We start from the raw sequence: 19,939 nt of genomic DNA on the forward strand, positions 1-19,939 counted from the left end.
GTTGGATCTCACGGAAGCCTACCTTCATATTCCTATCTGCAGGGAGCACCAGCGCTACCTCAGGTTCAAGATTCTGGGTCGTCCTTTCCAGTTCTGCGCCCTGCCGTTCGGCCTGGCCACGGCGCCCCGGGTATTTACGAAAGTCATGGTGGTGGTGGCGGCGGCGGCCTTGCGCCGAGAAGGCATTCTAGTCCATCCTTACTTGGACGATTAGCTGATTCGAGCGAAGTCCTTGAACCAAGGCCGTCGGGCAGTCAGCAGTGTACTTCGACTGCTCCGGTCTCTCGGTTGGATTGTCAACTATGCCAAAAGTCATCTAGTTCCCTCTCAGTCCTTGGAGCTTTTGGGGGCGCGTTTCAACACAAGGGAGGGCATGGTGTTCCTCAAGCAGGAAAGAGCACAGGCTCTCCGGGATCAAGTTCTGAGTTTCTCGTCTCTACTGGAACCCTCGGCGTGGGATTATCTACAGCTACTGGGAACCATGGCCTCCACTATCGATCTTGTACCGTGGGCTTTCGCTCATCTGCATCCTCTGCAAAAAGCCCTACTATCCCGATGGCAACCAGAGTTGCGGGACTATCGGGTGCTCCTTCCAATTCCAAGGGAAACCCTAGACAGCCTTCAGTGATGGCTGGACCCTCAAAACCTAGCCCGGGGATTCTCCTTGGAGGTCCCGGATTGGATTGTTGTCACCACAGATGCCAGCCTTGTCAGCTGGGGGGCTGTCTGTCAAGAGAGTTCACTTCAGGGCCGGTGGACAATGGTACAGTCACGATGGCCCATCAATCGGTTGGAGACCAGAGCGGTTCGTCTAGCTCTCAAAGGGTTTCTCCCTTGAGTGCATCACAGGGCGGTTCGGATTTTATCGGACAATGCGACCACGGTCTCCTACATCAATCGTCAGGGAGGCACGCGAAGTCTCCAAGTCTCCTTGGAAGCGGACAAGTTGATGCAATGGACGGAATGACACCTCTTGCGTCTCGCAGCATCCCACATCGCAGGCGTGGAAAACGTGCAGGCAGACTTTCTCAGTCGGCAGCGCTTGGATCCAGGGGAGTGGGAATTATCGGACGAGGCGATGAATCTCATAATCTCTCGCTGGGGGCGTCCTCACCTAGACCTCATGGCCACCGCAAGCAATGCAAAGGCCCCACGCTTCTTCAGTCGCAGAAGGGAGCCTGGAGCGGAAGGGGTCGACGCTCTAGTTCTTCCATGGCCAAGGCACGTTCTCCTATACGTCTTTCCTCCATGGCCTCTGGTGGGAAAGGTAATCCGGAGGATAGAGATCCATCAAGGTCCGGTGATTCTGGTAGTGCCAGAATGGCCCCGTCATCCCTGGTTTGCGGACCTTCTTCTCTTAGCCACGGACAGTCCGGTACTTCTCAGTCATCTTCCACGTCTACTTCGGCAGGGTCCCATATTTTTCGAGCAGGCACATCACTTCTGTCTAGCGGCTTGGCTTTTGAAAGGCGCAAACTGAGGCGACAAGGTTACCAAGAAGAAGTCATTTCGACTCTACTGCGGGCGCGCAAACAGTCTACTTCAGTAACTTATATCTGGGTCTGTAAGGTCTTCGAGACTTGGTGCGGGTTGCATGATATTCAGCCCTCTAACGCGTCGGTCCCTCAGATTCTCTCAATTCTACAGGAGGGACTGAACTTGGGCCTCGCGTATAACTCGGTTCGAGTTCAGGTGGTGGCTCTAGGTGCGTTCTTACATTCCGGGACAGATTCGCTTCTTTCTTCCCATCCGGATGTTGGTCGTTTTATTAAGGGGGTTAAGCATTTAAAACCTCCACTACGTCCTCCTTGTCCATCTTGGAATCTGAACTTAGTCCTGAGGGCACTTAGTGGTCCACCTTTTGAACCCCTGCGTAACTCCTCTCTCGAGGATCTCACCTTCAAGACTATTTTTCTGGTGGCAATTAGTTTGGCGCGACGGATATCGGAGCTTCAGGCGCTATCCTGTCGAGAGCCCTACCTCCGTTTCTCCACGGAAGGGGTGTCTTTGCGCACGGTTCCATCTTTTCTTCCTAAGGTGGTTTCGGCTTTTCATCTTAATCAGTCGGGAGATTTACCTTCTTTTGACGCGAACGAGTCTAGGGAGCTACGCAAGCTGGACGTAAAAAGGTGTTTGATGCAATATCTGCACGTTACGAATGAATTTCGTCCATCTGACCATCTCTTTGTTCTTTGGTCGGGCCCCAGAAAAGGTCAAATGGCGTCCAAGACTTCCATCGCCCGTTGGTGAAAAGGAACAATCGTGGCCTCATATATTGGGGTCGGTAAAGAACCTCCTCTGGGGGTTAAAGCTCATTCTCTCCGCGCACAGGCGGCGTCCTGGGCGGAAAACAGCGCAGTCTCATCTCAGGAGATATGTAGAGCAGCGACTTGGAAGTCGTTACATACCTTTGCGAGGCATTATCGCCTGGATGTTCAAGCGCCTCCAGGCGGTTCTTTCGGAGATAGAGTTATTCGAGCAGGGCTCTCCACAGCCCGCCCATAGGAGGGAAGCTTGGGTACATCCCACCGTCTGGACTGATCCTGGTACGTACAGGGAAATGAAAATTATTCCTTACCTGCTAATTTTCGTTCCTGTAGTACCATGGATCAGTCCAGACACCCTCCCCTTTTCATTTGGAGATATTATTGGGTGGGTCACCTCTGCTCGACTATCCTCTCCTGACTTTTTCTGATCTTCCTGGTTTTTCTTTGCCAGGGTCTGTTATTTATCAGTTCTGTTTTTTGGCAAGTTCCATATTACCGTTAATGTTGAATTTCACTACAGTTTGTAATTTTCTAGGGAATATTTACTTGATCCCTCTGTTATTTTCGGTTTGGCTTGGCTAGGCTAGATACTGAAGTTAGAGACCAGGGTGATGAGGTCATATAGGACCTCCCCCAGAAGTCTTCTGTTCTGACTCCATCTGCTGGACAGGGGACATAACCCACCGTCTGGACTGATCCATGGTACTACAGGAACGAAAATTAGCAGGTAAGGAATAATTTTCATATGCTGCCAGCAGTCCAGTCAAAATCACCCTTGCTAACACGGCATCCTCCCTAGCCCAAACTCAACTGACGGAGGTCCTACTATTTTTACATTGTAACATTAAACAGGCGTAGGAACAGGTTAACATTGGAACACAGTGGAACATAGAGACAGTATTTTGTACATTGTAACAACAAGTAACAGTTAAGGAACTATATACATAGTGACTATTATGCCTTACTTATTGACAACGCAACCTTTATAAGGTTAGTTAAAAATTGTATTTTATATACGGTGAGGCTTTCTTGTGGAGTAAGAGGGACAAGGGAGAGGGTGGGAGGGGAAGGGGAGTTGCTCCTGTTTTAGTTCCCTTTGTTTTAGTTCCTTTAGTTCTAGCATGTTCAAAGGATTGGGTTTGGGATTCTTCAAATGGGTGACTTTTTTCTGGGCTAGCATGTTTGAAATATAATCTAATGATCTGAATAATGTTGGAATTCACCATGTATGAAACATTTGAGTATTTGAGTTAAATTAATACATGCCCTTGAAATACTCCTGGAATGCATCTTGCTTGTACAGCCAATTTGCACATTATGAAAGTATGTGCATATGTAGCTGACTTACATATATTAATCTATTTTAGGCTGTGAAAAAATTGCCTAAGACTTTGAAATTTTACTTTTCTGAGTACCAGGAGCTAGGCACGGTCACAAACCTTGAATGACAAAATCTCTTGGGCATCTAGGGAGACAGTATTGTTTTCAATATGAGCAATTTTATGGATTAATGTGCTTGCTAATAGTATTCTTGTGCTTTTAAAGCAATTTTTTTTGCATACATGCTAAAATTTTATGCATCATTTTTGGTGCAGGTTTTTGTGACTGAGGCCCACAATCTTTTATTTTTTTCTCTTTTTACAGAAAGAAAAAAGGAGGAGGAATAACTCCAGATTACAGCCAGGGTGAGAGAAAGAAAAGACCATCTTCAGCCTCTTACAAACTAAGAAAAGCAAAATCACTGGTAAGCGTTTCCAGATAAAGGATTAGGTTCCAAAGCTAAATTCAAATGCATAATAATTTAAATGATCTTGCTATGCTTGAAAGAATGAAAAATCTTAACATCCTGACTGACCAATTCTGCCCGCCTTGACCTTTGAAATCTATACATTATCTTGTTAGTATGGACTGTACAGGTAGATAGAAGCCTCATCACTAGGGTTGCCAACTTTTCCATAGACTAGGACTGGACACTTGAGGACCATGGGGGTGGGGTGAGGGAATGGTGCCCCCCCCCTCATTTGCATGAAATGTTAGATCCTGCCAGTGAACTGCCTAAACAGTGTATCTATGTATCTGCAGAACCACTGGGAACTGAGGTGTGCACCACCTCCTCTCCCTATGCTGTGCAATCACAGCATGGGAAAGGAGGCAGGGATACAGCACGGCTCTCCTCCAATAGGCTTCGATCTGCCTTTCTCTTCCTCTAACTAAGAGGCTGTGGGGAAAAAAGGATCCACCTGCAAAACCGGACATTTAGCATCCGGTCGGTACTTCTGACTGGACACTGTACAGAATGCCTGAAAACCTGGTTGTCTGGTCTAAAACTGGACAGTTGGCATCCCTACTCATCACATATAATTTTTCACTATATTATCTATTTTGTTATTTTTGGAAACCAAAGCATAGAGGAAGGGTTTAAGTTTTCCAAGCTTGCGAAAACTGAACTTTGCTATAGGCTATTGTTTTCCAAGAGGATAAAAATAATTAGAAACCTTATTTGTTATTGGGTGCAGAATTCGATTCACCCTGTTGATTCTACCACTGCTGTTGATGAATGAATAAAATCATTCCAATTGACTTATTTACTCAGGCTTCATAAACAAGCAGCTTTATGGATAAGTTTGACAGAAGCAAGGGTGACCTGATTAAGGTATGGAGAAAAGCAGAAGTAAATCTAGGAGCAGCTAGAACAGATTAGGAGCCAGCAAGACCAAAAAGGAATCAAACAAGAAATGAAGCTGATCACTAGAGCTGGAGTAAGAATCCACGTTGTGCCACCACTGAAGCAGGAACTGATTAGGAAGTTAAGTACTGCAGACAATCCAAGCTACCTACTTGTTAGTCCAATGAGCTGGCTACAGGGTAGATCCACTGCAGGTTCAAGAAAAGATAGAGAGCATGCTTGAAGCCCTCTAGCCCTAGGTAGTTGGATAAACTCTACAAGTGAAAAACTGAAGGGTGCTGGTTCAAGACTGGTCAGCCATGATACTTATTGACTTGACTTGTCTCCTTTCAATGTATTCTGCTTACCTGAACAGGCTCTGGATGACCAGTTTGTACCCAGCAGGGGGCATTTGAGCACCTCTGCTATGAGCTAAACTTTTATGGGGTTAATTTTGTAATAGCCTGCATAGATTTAATATGTACATAACTTTGAAAACTGGTCTAATTTAACATGCACGCGTAAAGGTCGCTTTGGAAATTATTCCACCAAAATGACCAATGCACAATTACATTTGCTATTATGTCCACAGAAATATTTCATGCATGCTTTAGAAAATGGAAGAGTGTGTGCATAAGTGCATACACTTCTCAAGCTCTGCTTCTGAGAACACCTCTGCTCAGTCCAGGTAAAGTTCTGTATACACATAGGGGTAGATTTTAAGACCTGCGCACGGGCATACATGAGCACACATGTATGCGCATGCAAGTTATAAAATCGGGGGTCGGCGCACACAAGGGGGTGCACACTAGTGCACCTTGCGCACGCCGACGTCTGTGGGCTTCCCCTGTTCCCTTCCTCCTAACCTTCCTCCCCCCCCCCCTCAGCCCTACTCTAAACCCCCAATCCCAAAATTGTTATCAAACCAGGCAGGCGCAGGTTGCGTGCGCCGGCAGCTTGCCGGCACGCGATCCTCCAATACAGCAGCAAATGGCCGCTGTGTCGGAAGCCTCTGACCCGCCCCTGCCCCCAGACCGCCCCACCCCCCGGACTGCCCCTTTTTTGCAATCCCCGGGACTTAGACGCGTCCCGGGGCCTTTATAAGATAGGCCCGGCACGCGTAAGGCACTCTATGCACATAAAGCTTTTAAAATCCGGCCCAAAATGCACATATGTTTACCCACATATTAGTTGGACAATTTTTTTTTAACAGGACATTCCATTTCATCCTGCTACATCAGTCCAGCCCTGACAAGTGGGTTATTTCCCCCTACCAGCAGATGGAGGCAGACAACACTGTTTTCCTTACGTAGGATATGGTGCCAGCAGCAGGAATTCAGTATCTTCTGCCTTCAGCAGATGATAGGACTGGGTTGGTGCAACAGCTCATCATCGGATCCGAAATCAGACCCCTGGGCCAGGTTGCTGGTTTCAGGCAGAAGTGCAAGCCCTTTGCTTTGCTCCGAACCCCTAAGGGGATGTTTGGTTGAGCTTGGCTGGAGAGCAATTTAAAAAGCAAAAAAGAAAAGAGCCCAGAAGAGGAGAACATTTTTTGTTTTTCTCTTTGTCGCTTTTTTTTTTTTTTTTCGGCTTGTCTGTTTTGGTGATACACTTTTTTGGCTTGTCTGTTTTGGTGATACACTGCTTTAACTATTCCACTCTGTCTTTTAAGATACTGTTTTGGGTCCCTCCTGAAGCAGCCCCTCTGGTGAAACACGGCCGTGTTGGGGGACTGTATTACATGTTGTATATTATACCTGTGTTACTATTAAATTTCTTGGAAGTATTTTGAAGTTTGAATCAATTAATTTCTAAGAAAGTGAACAGGTCACACTTTATTTTGCACATTCTCTTTTGGTTTTGCTGTGAAATTGCTAACCATGCTCCTTGCTCACTGCACCACAGTGGTACAGTGAGCAAGGAAATAATCTAGATGATAGTGCAAAAAAATGTATCTTTGACATGTTGCAGCCAAGGCTTTGGAATGCTTTGAGGTTTTCCACCAATGTCTTGTAGTTGTCTGCTTTGTTTCTGAGAAATTTTTTCACTAACTGAAAGGCTTTCCACTCTCTTTTCCTTGCCATGCAATGCACAGTTAAATGCATCATCTTGAAGTTCCTAACTCTGAGAGCCAACAAAGACACCTTTCTTTCTTAGCATCACTTAACCTTGCAAGTTTACCATTGGGTACATGAAGGCTGCTTTAGTTTTGTCCATTGCCTTGCTAAAGTTCTTCATCACACCCAGCTTGATGTTGAAGGTGGTAACAACATTTTTTTTTTATTCAAGTAAATTTTTGGTTTAATTTGAGATCCTTTCCCTTCTTAACTCACGTATCCTCTTCATCAATTCCCAAGTCAAAGGTTGTATATACTGACTTCTAGTAGCATATCTTGAAAACTGAAGCCAATCAACTATTTTAAGCATCACTTTTGTTATCAGTGACCCAGATTTAGTAAAGTTTAACTACATTCATTTCTGAAGCATTTTGTTAGTGTAATGTCCTGTTTGTCCACGGAGAAAGAGATGTTGCTTACCTATAACAGGGGATCTCCAGTGTTAGAATAAGACTCCAGTGAGGGCTTGAACTGGTGTCTGCTCTGAAGTTCAGAACTGGAGTCTTAGCTTGTAGATCAGCTGAGCACCTGAAGCAGGTAGAAGTGGCAAAAGAGAAATCTTGCTCAGAGAACCCTGGAAGCTAGACCCCCCCCGGGCAACAAGGATTGATTGGAACTCAGCTAAAAAGGGTTGCTGGGAAACAGGAAGCAACCTGAAGGCTGACCTGTCTCTCTAACTACAGAACCTACTGCTTTCTTAAAGTGCAACTTACTCTTTATGCCAGTTTGATTTTTTAGCCATTTTATATACTGTTGTTCCAAAAGAAGTTTACAATAGTTTACAACATGACCTACATATTATAGGTCGACATGTACATTGACTTTTGTAATCAGCGGTGATAATTATCTACAGGGATGTTCTAGTACTTTTTAACTCAAGGTACTGGGATCTAAGGATAGTGGTTTGTAAGCTATGTTACAGTTTTTTTTATTTGGAAGTTGTTGGGATGTGCTGAGGTATTTAGATCATTTATTAGGTTCTTAATGAGTTAGTCCTTGTAGGTGCTTGCTCTGCGTTCAGATAGTTTCAAGATAAGTTATAGGCAATTTTAAATAACCATGTTTTTAAATCACGTTTGAATGCCTTTCTTTTTGGAGTCAGTCATAGTGTCTCAGAGTTACATAGAATAGGGCCTGCTATGGGGAACACACTGTCTCTTATTTTTGTTAGATGAGTATTCTGTAATGATGGAACAGCTAGTAATCCGTACCCCCTCTATCAAATCTAGTAAACTAATCTCCACAATGAACAGAGCCTTTTCCCTGGCTGGCCCCACCCTATGGAACTCCATGCCCCCAGACTTACACACCGAAACCTCTACACCCAAATTTTAAAAAAACGCTAAAAACCTGGCTGTTCCTACAGGCCTACCCTTCCTACGATAACCACCTTCCTGACGTCCCCCTGAGCTGCGTATAGTACTTTTACTTTGTATTACCTTTTACATTGTGCTTCTACTTCCCCTCGTGCTAACACTTAGTTAAACTTCTCATTCCTCTCTTCTCTCCCCCCCTCTGCTAAAACCTTCTTTGAAACCTTCTTCTGTTACCATATTGTTCGATCGCAAATCCTGTAATTTTCTTATGCCTACCCAGATCCTCAATCAGTTTATGGACTCTATCTCTAACCAGTTTATGGACGATATACCATTGAATCCTGTAAATAGTTACTCAGTTTCCAGGTTATTTTGTTAATTTCTGTATGCATAGTTACTGTTCTATGTAAAGGCACTGCAGAAAAGTTTCAAGTTATATGTAAACCGATACGATGTGCAAACTGTTGTCGGTACATAAAAAAACCTCTAAATAAATAAATAAATAATCCTTTGTTTTAAGATTTTAGTGATCTCTGTGGCTTGTATGGTTGTAGTTTTATGCCTACCAGTCCAGAGTTGTTAGAATGGATGGTGGTATGTATTAATGTTAAGACTTTGTAATTGATTTGGGATTGTGCAGGTAGCCAACATAGAGCAATCAGAGTGCGAGATGTGATCGAATTTTCTTGAACCTGTTAAGAGTCTTGCAGCGGCATTTTGTAGTAGTTGTAGTTTTATTTGTAGACAGACAGGTACTCCAACTAGAAGTGAGTTACAGTAGTCTAGTTTTGAGAAGATGAGTGTTTGCAGGACCGTGCGGAAGTCTTCGTGAGTGAATAATGGTTTCACTCTGTGTAATAAGCGCAGTTTACCATAGCCTGATTTGATTAATTTATTTGTGTTTTTCCATTGTTAGGTTCTCATCAATCTGTATTCCTAAGTCCCGAACTTGGTCTGAGGATGTAATATTAGTTACCCAGGTCAAGTGTCTGTGGTGTCACTAAAGGTAGATTTCTTTTTAACCGTATAATTTCAGGGGTTTTTTTATGTTTAGAGTTAGTTTGCGTTTAGATAGTCATGTTGTATAGCCTTCATGTGTGTCGCGAGAATCAGTGTTGTAATTTCAATGGATTTGGTACATGGTATGTAGAACTGAATGTCGCCAGTGTATAGGTAGAAGGTGATTCCTAGATCATATAGTTTATATAGAGGAAGCATATAAATGTTGACTAGAGTTGCCTAGAGTGCTGAACCCTGGGGGACACCTGCATTGATTGGGAAGGTGTCAGACCTATAGTTGCCCAGTTTTATTTGGAATGACCTTTTTGATAGGAAGGAAGTGAACCACTTAACAGTGCCATCAATTCCAATTTTTCTCAGTTGATGGCATAGTATAGTATGGTCAAAGGAGCCAAAGGCTGCTGTTAGGTCAATTAGTACCAGGATGTAGGATTCGTCATTGTTAAATCCCCATAATATGGGGTCCATTAAGGATACGAGTAAAGTCTCAGATGAGCAATTTCTTTTTTAACCCAAATTGGTTTGGATGAAGAATGTGATGGTCATCTAGATAGTCTTCTAGTTGTGATAATACTGCTTTTTCAAGAATTTTTGAGAGGAAGGGCAGGTTGGATATTGGTTGATAATTCTTCCAGTTGTCAGAACTGCTGGTATTATTTTTTAGTATTGGTTTTATCACTGCTTGTTTCACCCTATCTGGGACTAAACCTTCTAAGAGTGATTGATTGATTAAGGCTGTGATTATTGGCGTGATAATGCTTTGTATTAGTTTTCAGGAGCTAACTGGCATGGGGTCATGTGAGTGATTTGCAGGTTTGATTTTAGTAATGATTTGAGTGATTTGAAGTTTAGATATTCTGTCGAAGGTGGTCCATTTAGCTGGTTCATGTTTTTCCTCATGTTCTATTGTCTGTGAGCAGATAAGAGAATTTAATTTTTAGCCTATTTATTTTTTCTAAGAAATGATTGGTGTATTCATTGCAGGCATTCTTTGAGAAGCAGTTCGAGATTGAAGAAGTAGGGTCCTTGATTAGGTGTTTAACAACATCAAAGAGTAATTTAGAGTTAAAAATTACCCCATGGATCTGTTTAGCATAGTATTCTTTTTTTTTTTTTTCAAAATACTTTTTATTTACAGGGAAGACAGTACATATAGGTGTCAAACATCCAACCTGGACCTCAGAATACATTATCAAACCAGTACATCAATAGGAGCATAATGAACAGGGTAATCCCACGGTACCACCAATCCCTGATTTTCTGTTTTCCACCCAGAAACCCTCCCACTCCCTTCCCCACCCTAGTATTCTGTTGATTATCACCTGCTGTTGAGAAAGGAGTGATCTCTATTTTCCAAGAGATTCTGAAGTCTGGCATTTCTGCCAAAGTTTCTCAGATTTTCTCAATGAGTGTTTAGAGCATCTTAATTCTTCATTGTACCATGGTTTCTTTTGTTTAGGGATACTTTGTTCAAATTGGATAGTTTTTGACTGGATAGGCTTAGGTTATCAGCAATTTCTTTGACCATTTTATCCCGGGCATCAAATGCTGCGGAGGCATTAGCATGGTTGAAATCGATTAGCTTATTTATTATTGATTCTGCAAGTAAATATGACTCTTTTTTTTTTTTTTTTCTGAAGGTGAAAGTCTGCTTATTTGTGGGATTTTTTGTTGGGTTGAGGAAGGTTATGTCCACTTTTAATAATTGGTACCATTTATTATTGGCAGTATTGTGTGAGAGGTATTTATTATACAATTGTTGTGATTGTCAAATATAAGATCTAGAATATGTCCTACTTTGTGTGGATAGAAACATACCTTTGAGTTTTTGGCCTGTAGGTCAAGCTTCTTTTCCAAGTCTGCTTCATTGGGAACTTAATACTGATGCCAGCTTCTAGCTTGTAAGTCCAGCTTTTTGTTCAAGTCTGCTTCATTGTGAATTGGTTTCTGATTCTAGCTTCTAACCTGCAAAGCCAGCTTCCAAGTTAAGCCTGCTTCTGTGTGAACTGTTTCTGATTCCAGTTTTTAGCCAGCACTGCAGCTTGCTACTCAAGCTTGTTGCTGTTCCTGGGTGCAACCTGCTGGATTTCTGACTCTCTCTAGTCTCTCCTAGGCTTAGTCTGAGAGCTCCATATCTGTGAGTATCCAGAGGGTGGGAACCTGATATCCAGGGACAGCAGAACAGTCACACAATCCCACCCATCTCCCCACTCAGTCTAAGCTAGGAGTGACTGAGGAGGTTCAATGTAATGGGGGTTAATGTGCAGGAATATCCCATGCGTGCTCAAAACGTTTTTCCTTTCTGAGCTTTGAGAGAAAGATTCCGACCCGATGCCACTTGTGTTTCTGATATGTCCTGCGGTCTCCAAAGAACTCTATTACAGGTAAGTAATTTTGCTTTAGCCAAATAACTTATTTGGCGAACTCAAGACTTTGCAAACAGCTAGTTGAAATTTATCTGGGAATGTGTTCCCGGATAACTCTGTCAACTGGCTATATTCAAAGATTATAGCTGGTTAAGTAGCGAATCCTGTTTAAAAAAAAAAAAAAAGCACCCCATCACTCCAGTGAAACAAATATCTGTCCTACTGGTTAATCCCTTTCCCCACCAAAAAAATTGTTGCAGGCCTATAGGCCTAAAAATCTAGCCTCCTTCCCTCCCTCTCCCCCCTGAATCGTTAAAATATAATAAAAATAGTTTTCCTGCAGAAATCCCCTTTCCCCACACACAATTGTGAAAATATAATAAAAAGGAAGGGATGCTTCAGAAGCTCTTTCCCCACCTATTGTCAAAACGTAATTAAAACTAAGGACCCCTGCAGAAGTCGCCATCCCCCCCTCCTTTACACCCAAATTATCAAACTATAATGAAAAAAACAGCACAATCAGCAGGTACAGGAGAGGTGTTGGGACAGGTGGTAGCAGCAGTAACAGTAGCAGAAAAGCTGCCGACTGCTGCAGATCTTCAGCTAGTGGAGCCAAGAATCCTCGCCGGGCATTTTTTGCTCTACCATAGCTCCTCCAGATCTTCGTCTGACAGGGCTTGGGTATCCCTGCCAGGCACATTGCTTTGTCTCTCCTCTCGCAGCTCCTACACTTATGTTTATTTTATGTCCGCCTTCCTAGTAGTTTCAACTGTGATGTCAGTGTCACAGACAAATAGACTGACAAAACCAAAAACATAAGCACAAATGGACTGGCATGTACTGTACTGCTAGAAAAAAAAAAGGCCCTGCTTCTGAGTCTGTCTTTTCAATTTTACGCTATATTCCACTATTCTAAACCTTATTTCCACTGAAAAATGCTTGCCTTTTATGTATTTTTTTAAATAATTTTGAGGTATCTGAATGTCTGAAATCTTGATCCTGTATTGCATCTACAGTTTCCTTGAGATCTGAATTTACCAGACAGATTGCATCTTAAATTAAAAAAATAAAAAATCAAACTTCTTGCCACCTTTAAAACTAGTAGTTGTTATGGGATACTAATTGAAAACTCTAAGATCCTTATTCAGTGTCTGGCTAGATTGCAAAGTTAGCCAGATAAACTTATCCGGCTAACTTTGGAGGGATATTCAGTGGTACAGCCGCACTATTGAATACATCCAGCTATCTTGAATATAGCTGGATAAGTTTATCCGGCCAGCTTTAGGATTGCTGTACGGCACGACCAGAATTAGCTAGATATGTTATACAGATATTTCTGAATATCAGAGTTAACTGGATAACTTATCTAGCTAATCTAACTCCTCTCTGGAATGCCCCTATGTTAAGTTAAAATTTAACGGGATTTTGAGAGATCCAACTAAAGTTTATCCAAAAAAGTGCCCAAAATATTCAAAAGTTGGCATTTAGTTGGATAACTTGTGAGTTTTTTCTGCAAATTCTTCTGCATGTGGAACTCTTTATCAATATGTTCACGAATTGAATTTTTTAATGAAATGTTCATTTATTATTTGAAAATCCAGGTAAATGAGGTGATCCTAATTGCCCTTTTTCCTACACTGTAGGATCTAGCACCAGTCAGAACTTAAATGAATACATTCAGTTTGAAAGCTAGACATTGCCTTCCTAACGTGAAATATACAATAGTGGGGAAACAGACTGCAGAAGAATTAGCTGGAATAAGAGAGAGAATGTTCTTTAGATGCAGCAGTGATAAAGATCTGTGCATTGCACTCTGCCTAGAAGTACAAGCATGTATTGTACTGCGAGTATGTTTGTTTAGTTTTAATGACTGAGCGCAGCCCTTAGTGAGGGTGCCCGTATTGATTCAAGTTTCATTTTAAAAGCCAGCTAGTCAAAACAAGCAGGTGTATTACTTTTTGTCCTGCACGTCCACTGGACTTATTTTTTTTTCTATTTCATATAAGCATTGCTAATTATTTCTCTGGGCTTAGCAGCTAGTATTGAATATATTATGCTAATCAGATTTATTAAGATGACATATTGATTTTACACTTGTACTTTTCAATCCCTAAACTAGGATACATAATTGTCAAAATTCTATGATTGGCTTTTTACTATAAACAATTAATCTGGATGGTTGTTTGTTAATTTGCTCTCGCTCTGCATGTAAATTAATCCTCACTTTGTATGCAAATGCTATCTGTGGGCCTGCAAAAAAGGTGCAATGCTCACGTATCTTTGATCCCTGAATGCTAAAGCCTGTAGTTTCCTCTTTGCATTACGATGAATGGGGGAAATTATGTGATGCCAATTCCAACAGTGTTACAGATCTCAGTTATATTTATGTGATTCTGGCCCAACTCTACAGTTCCTCTCACCACACCATGGAGAACCTAAGGGGAGTTGGAAGAGACTTGAGGCTTTCTGCTCAGGAAGATTTGTCTAAGGGGGGGAGGAAGGGGAAGGAGGGGAAAGGGGGTGGGTGCAACTTGTACTGTTTTGCAAAGTGCTGTGTGATTATTTTTAAAGTATAAAACAAACATTTAAAAAAAAAAAAAAGTTAATACAGCAAAAAACCCCCCAAAAAAACACTTCCAATTGGAGATCCACAAAATAAAGGGGAAGCAGAAAGAGATAAAAACACATCAGTTATTAATTATATCATCACACAGGAGGTGAGCAGTCTCAGACCATATCGAAAGTGATGTTATTTAGGAGAGTTGTGGGTGGATCCTTGGACCAGTGGCAGATGACCACGCCCCCAGGGGAAGATCCCGAGAGGGACCACCGGTCAGGCTCAGAGTTAGGAGACAGACACACACTAGTTCTTTTATTAAACAGTATATTGAACCACCAGATGTGGCAGTAGTGAGCTGGAATGCCCAGTTGGGCTGTAGTCCCTCAGATACTGGAACAGCGATCCCTGGAGGCTGAGCTGTAGAGAAACTGAAATATGGTGAGTAGGCAGGGTATGCAGAGTTCATGTACCGAACCTGATGGTAACACTCACACAATGTCTCATAGAAGCCCAGGAGCTGGAATGTATAGGCCTGGTTCCAGGGAAAGCTCTGAGAGAGCGATGATAACTCACTGATGTAGTTGGCAGTGATGACTTCCAGGCAGAAGAGAATACGGAGCAAGTCTGGGAACGAGGGCCCTCGAGGAGTGAGTACCGGTTCCAGACTGTCACCTGAAAAACAAAGGAGAGAGCAAGGCCCCCGAGGAGCGGGTACCCCTGGTAAGTCTGAGGAGGCAGAGTAGCTTAGGTGGAGTAACCCCTTGCTAACTCGATATGTTAGCAAATTCTAAGACCTTATATATCCGTCGCGGGTGATGTCATGTCAGGGGAATGCCCCTGAGGTTCGCGCCATCACCAGTACTTCAGTCGGGGCTGTGCGCGCGCCCCTAGGCCTCCAGGAAACATGGCGGGTTGCAGAGTCTAGCCAGTCCGGGGATGCCGGAGGACTTCGGCTGGAGGACGCCGCGGCAGCCAATCTTCCCATGATTGAAGAGGGAGGTGCCAAAGAGGTAAGGAGGGCGGAGAGAGGGCGTCGGGAACCGACAGACACAACAGAAAGGAAAACTCAAAATGAGCGGAAAATTAAGAAGATACAGAGCTTAGCTCAGCAGATGTCTGGGATTCAGATGTAAATAAATCAGGTCTTATTAAAAAAAATTCTGACATGATTAGGATCCCAAAAGATATACTTAAGATCTCTAAATACAATACAATACTTAGGGCAGCCTTTGTTCTTAAATATTGTCCTTTCTTTTCTACTTCATTTCGCATTGAAAGAAAAGTTTTACGTATGATTATGAGTCAAATGAGTGTTATGACCATTGGCCGCGGCCGACCCTACTCATGTCATGTGCTGCCTTGCTCTCTTCTCCGGGCAAACTCACGGCTGTGGCTAGCCACTGCCGCCGCATGCCGTCTGCCTTCAGAGACTTCTCATGGCGGCTGGGACGCCGCCGACCTCCATGCCTCCTCCGGACTTTCTTAGGCGCGTGCGCATGCCACCGAGTCTCTCTTTAAAGATGCTAAGGCGGGAATCTCAGGGGTGTCCCCGATTGATGACATCACTAGCTGGGATTCATAAGCACCTCCCTGGGCCTAAGCTAGTCGACTTGGCAACGAGTTCTTCGCTACTGGTACTTGTTCCTGTCTGCCTGACTCGGATCTCTGGAGTCCACAGATCTGGACTCTGGAGTCCACAGATCTGGACTCTGGCTTGGGTACCCGCTCCTCAGGGGCCTGAGTGCGCTTCCTGGGAGACTTGTCTCCAGACTTCTCCGCTCCTCAGGGTGGTCCCTGCGCCTCACCAGAGATCCTGCCTGCTGGCCTCCCCGCTCTTCGAGGTTGCCTTAAGAACTGTCTAACAAAGACTCCAGCGCTACGCTCCCCGCTCCTTGGGGTCGTATCTGCCTTGCCACCGGAGACTTGCTCTGCGTTTCCCTGCTCCTTGGGGCAGTGACTTTGCCTCTGCACCAGTGACTTGCTCCTCGCTTTCCTGCTCCTCAGAGTAGCCTACGTCACTACTGCCAAGACTGAATGTGTGCTTACCCGCTTCTCGGGGCAGCCCCTACGTCATTATATCAGAGACTCTGTTACCATGCTGTCCCATCCCTCAGGACACACTCTGCACCTCTCCTACAGTAGAACCCTGTCCTTGTGCTCCCGCTCCTCGGGGTCTGCCTCACGGCACAGCTCTGGACTAGTCTGCGGTCACGTGGTAGTGACGCTGGATGTTCTCCCTCTACTGAACTACATTCGGGTTCCCTGCTGCATCTGACCTCGCCTCCCGACGGTGTGGGCCTGTGGGGCTCCACCCCTCAGGCTGTAACAACTGTAACAACTTCACCTTGGGCCAAGGGTCCATGAAACCCACGAATCCTAACAATGAGAGACAAATGAGTACATTGTTACTTTAGTGCCCCAAAATCCCTTTCTTACAGAACAAAAGACAATAATAGCATTTTTTTTTATCAGGCTCGAGTTCAAGAGTTACTGATAGTGTTCTTTTGAAGCTGCAGAAACAAATGAAGATTCAATTCAAACATTCTATCAAATAATTTTTCATTCTCTAGTCCAGAAATATAACTAAAATGAGGACAATCAATAAACCTATTATTTCTCTGATGAGCCAAGTTCTGAAGTCTCAATTCTCCTAGAAGTAATCACTCTGGCTTTAGGCACTGAAGCCTTAAAAGTATCAAATTCTATTTTCTGAAGTAAACTAGTTGGGGAATCTGTCAGACTGAATAGTACTTTGTTATCTCTAGTTTATCTTGAAAGTTACTTTTGAGATTCACAATATCTTTGACCAAGTCTCTTCTGAATCCTGTATATCTTGCCATACTGAAAGCAAAATTGCATCTCCTCTAGGCTGCCTGTCTAAATCCAGTCTAGTCTGAGCATGGCTTGACTCCAATGATAGTGGGGGCATAGGAGAAGAAGCAGTCACCCCCCCAAGCCTGAGCCAAAAAACATATAAAACTGGTAGTGTAGAGAAGATTAACTGTTGGGGGGAAACATCTGAGCAGAGCCTTTGCAAACTTCTCCAACCTCTGCGCCTTCAATGCCTCCCAAAATCAAAAGGTTTGATATCATAGTGGCACCAACATCTGCCGTGGCTTCTCCACTGCTAAGAACAGTGGCTGTGCTACCCTGATGCCAGCCCTGCCAGTTCCAAACTGACCAATGGATTGACTGCAGTTACAAAGCTGTCAATCGGTCACACAACTATGGCATCCTCTGTGGGGAAAGACCCGGAGAGTTCTTATGCTTTATTCAAATAAAAAAAAAAAAAGAAAAGCTAGTACAGCGAACTATATCAACAGACTTCCCCACAAAACCCAATTTGCTACAGCCTTCCAAGCACCCTCTACCCTTATATGATATCTAATGTTATGAATTATTTCTAAGTTACTGGTCATTAATGACTTTTCTGAGTGGACTGAGAGGGATCTGGGGAAGGCTGGGATGCATTGCCGTGCGAAAATTGCGGAAGTCTTTCCCTCCCCCATCGTGCGCACTGCCCGCATATGTGCGCGTGGATTATAAAATCTGTCGCACGTGAGTGCGGCCCCCGGATTTTATAACATGTACGTCCATGTGTGCGTGCGCACCTTTAAAAAAAATCTACCCCTTATTGTAAGACAGGTCCCAACTTGGTAGATGGCATCTCAGATGTAGGAAGCTTATGATTTTGTTTAGCGTTGGGGGGGGGGGGGGGGAGTTGAGGGCTAAGTGCATTTAATTGTAATGAGCTTTTCCTAGTTCTCTCCTTTTCCATTAGAGGCTGCATGCATGCCAGCTGTTTGGTGGCTGAGAAGCAGACACAGCTATAGGCTGAAGACCAATGTATGATTCAGAGCTCTGCAGCATGCTTCATAAACCTAACTCCTTGCTTTCAGTGTCCAGCCCCTACTAGCCCAGCAAGTAAGAGTATGGTCCTAAAATTGATCAAGAGTGCTAACAGATGGAGGAAGCAGGATGGCAGCCGCACTCTAGATGCTTTTGAGTGATTTAGATTTTCTCTCATTCAGCTTGTTCCTGGTGGTTCTTATCTTTTGAGTGTTTATTTTTTAGATTTGTATTTCTTTTTAATTTATGCTAAACACAAGTGCTTCCTGTGGATTTCTCCATCTAAATCTCAGGTTGGACCAATGGGACTACCTTTAGGGCTGCCAGCTGGCTTTAAATTTTCAGGACAGGTTGATCTGATCATGAATTTTCCCCACTGCATGCAGGAAATTTTAGCCTTGCTTTTCTTAAGCAGTGCAATAGGGAAATCAGAATTGCAGGTCCCTGCAAACAGTGGGGTAAAACCAGGAATGGATCAACTTATCCTGAAAATCTGTAGCCAGTTGGCAACCTTAACTGCTTTGTGCACCCTGGAGGACCTGAACTGCCTGAGATGGACTGCATCAGAGTTGTAATGCCGGCCAGAGCTTAATTGCTGTCGGGGATGTCATTTGGTTCTGCTTACTCTTCCCCAATTGCAGGCGACCTCTGTGGACTTCTGAAAATGCTTAGTAAATCTTTCCAGCTCTATGAGCCATGCTTTCTGTTGACAGCCATCTTGTTCCTATCTGGACACACATATATTCCAGGCTATAGTTTGTCAGTATTTTAGTCGTATGTTGGTCCTTATTCTCCAGTCTCATCATTGGGAGGTTTTTTTTCTAGAATTTGTTTTGCTATGCATGATTCCAGTCTTCCTTCATTGTCTCAGTTGTTCCTTTGTGTTTCCTGACTTTTCTGTGGAAATCCCTGCTACTCCTGTGTGTATCTTGTATTTCTAGTCTTCCTGCAGTAGTTTTACACTGCTTCTGTAGGTGCCTTTTGGGTTTCTGGGTTGATCCTACATGGCCTTAATGTGTGCATTCATGTTTCCTGTTTTTTCTGTCCAAATCCTGGCAGCACCCAAGGACTTAACCCAAGGGGAAAATGGCCAACACAGGCAAAAGATGCCTGCTTCTGCTCTTGCTGGGACCCACCAGACTGCTCTGCCTGCACAACTCCCACTTTTGGCTTTGGGGTCACACTTAGTTGATTAGTTACACTGGGAAGGGGATAATCTAGATAGGCTGGTTTTTGTGAGCTTGATTAAAGGGATAATTCTGAACCAGAGCCACCAGAGAATTTGGTAGTTCATAGCCGAGATTTTGACAGGAGGAGGGAATATCCCCCACCCACTCCCAATGGCTGTTTCATCCCTCTGAGAGTTTTGTGGCAATAGAAATCTATAGCATTGATAAAGCAGAGCTTCCAGGAGCTAACATATCTAAGGACTTTTTGAGGCTTTCAGGCCAGATTGTGTCACAGAAGATCCTGCTAAGATCAACTTGGAAGTAGTTGTGCAAGCTATTATGGGTATTAAGAAGGTTCTAGTTCCTAGTCATGCTACCTTGAGAAGTGAAGTAAATTTCAAGAAAATAGGGGAACAAGATATTTCTTTGGACAGTCAGTCAGAAAGTATGATCTTTGGAGTTTCATATGGTTGATTTGCAGATTATCAGTACCGCTGTAATTAAAGACAACATTAATTTGAATAGACAGGTTGAGAACTTGTGAAACAGAGCTGTTAGATAAAATTTCAGAAAATGTTACAATCTTTGCCAGTTGCCTAATCCCTCCCCT

At 43.5% G+C, this 19,939-nt stretch overlaps 1 protein-coding gene across 6 annotated transcripts in view; it reads left to right on the top strand.

Annotated features, from left to right (window-relative positions):
* FBXO16 (F-box protein 16) overlaps positions 1–19,939 on the top strand; it is a 137,453-nt gene that overhangs the window by 87,852 nt on the left and 29,662 nt on the right. For all 6 annotated transcript variants that reach the window (XM_029596179.1, XM_029596174.1, XM_029596178.1 and 3 more), the window contains one exon: positions 3,912–4,011. In XM_029596179.1, coding sequence (XP_029452039.1) covers positions 3,912–4,011 — 100 coding nt within the window. The remainder of the gene's footprint in view (positions 1–3,911; positions 4,012–19,939) is intronic.

The sequence above is a fragment of the Rhinatrema bivittatum genome, chromosome 3 (genome assembly GCF_901001135.1).
Source record: "Rhinatrema bivittatum chromosome 3, aRhiBiv1.1, whole genome shotgun sequence".
Lineage (NCBI taxonomy): Eukaryota > Metazoa > Chordata > Amphibia > Gymnophiona > Rhinatrematidae > Rhinatrema > Rhinatrema bivittatum.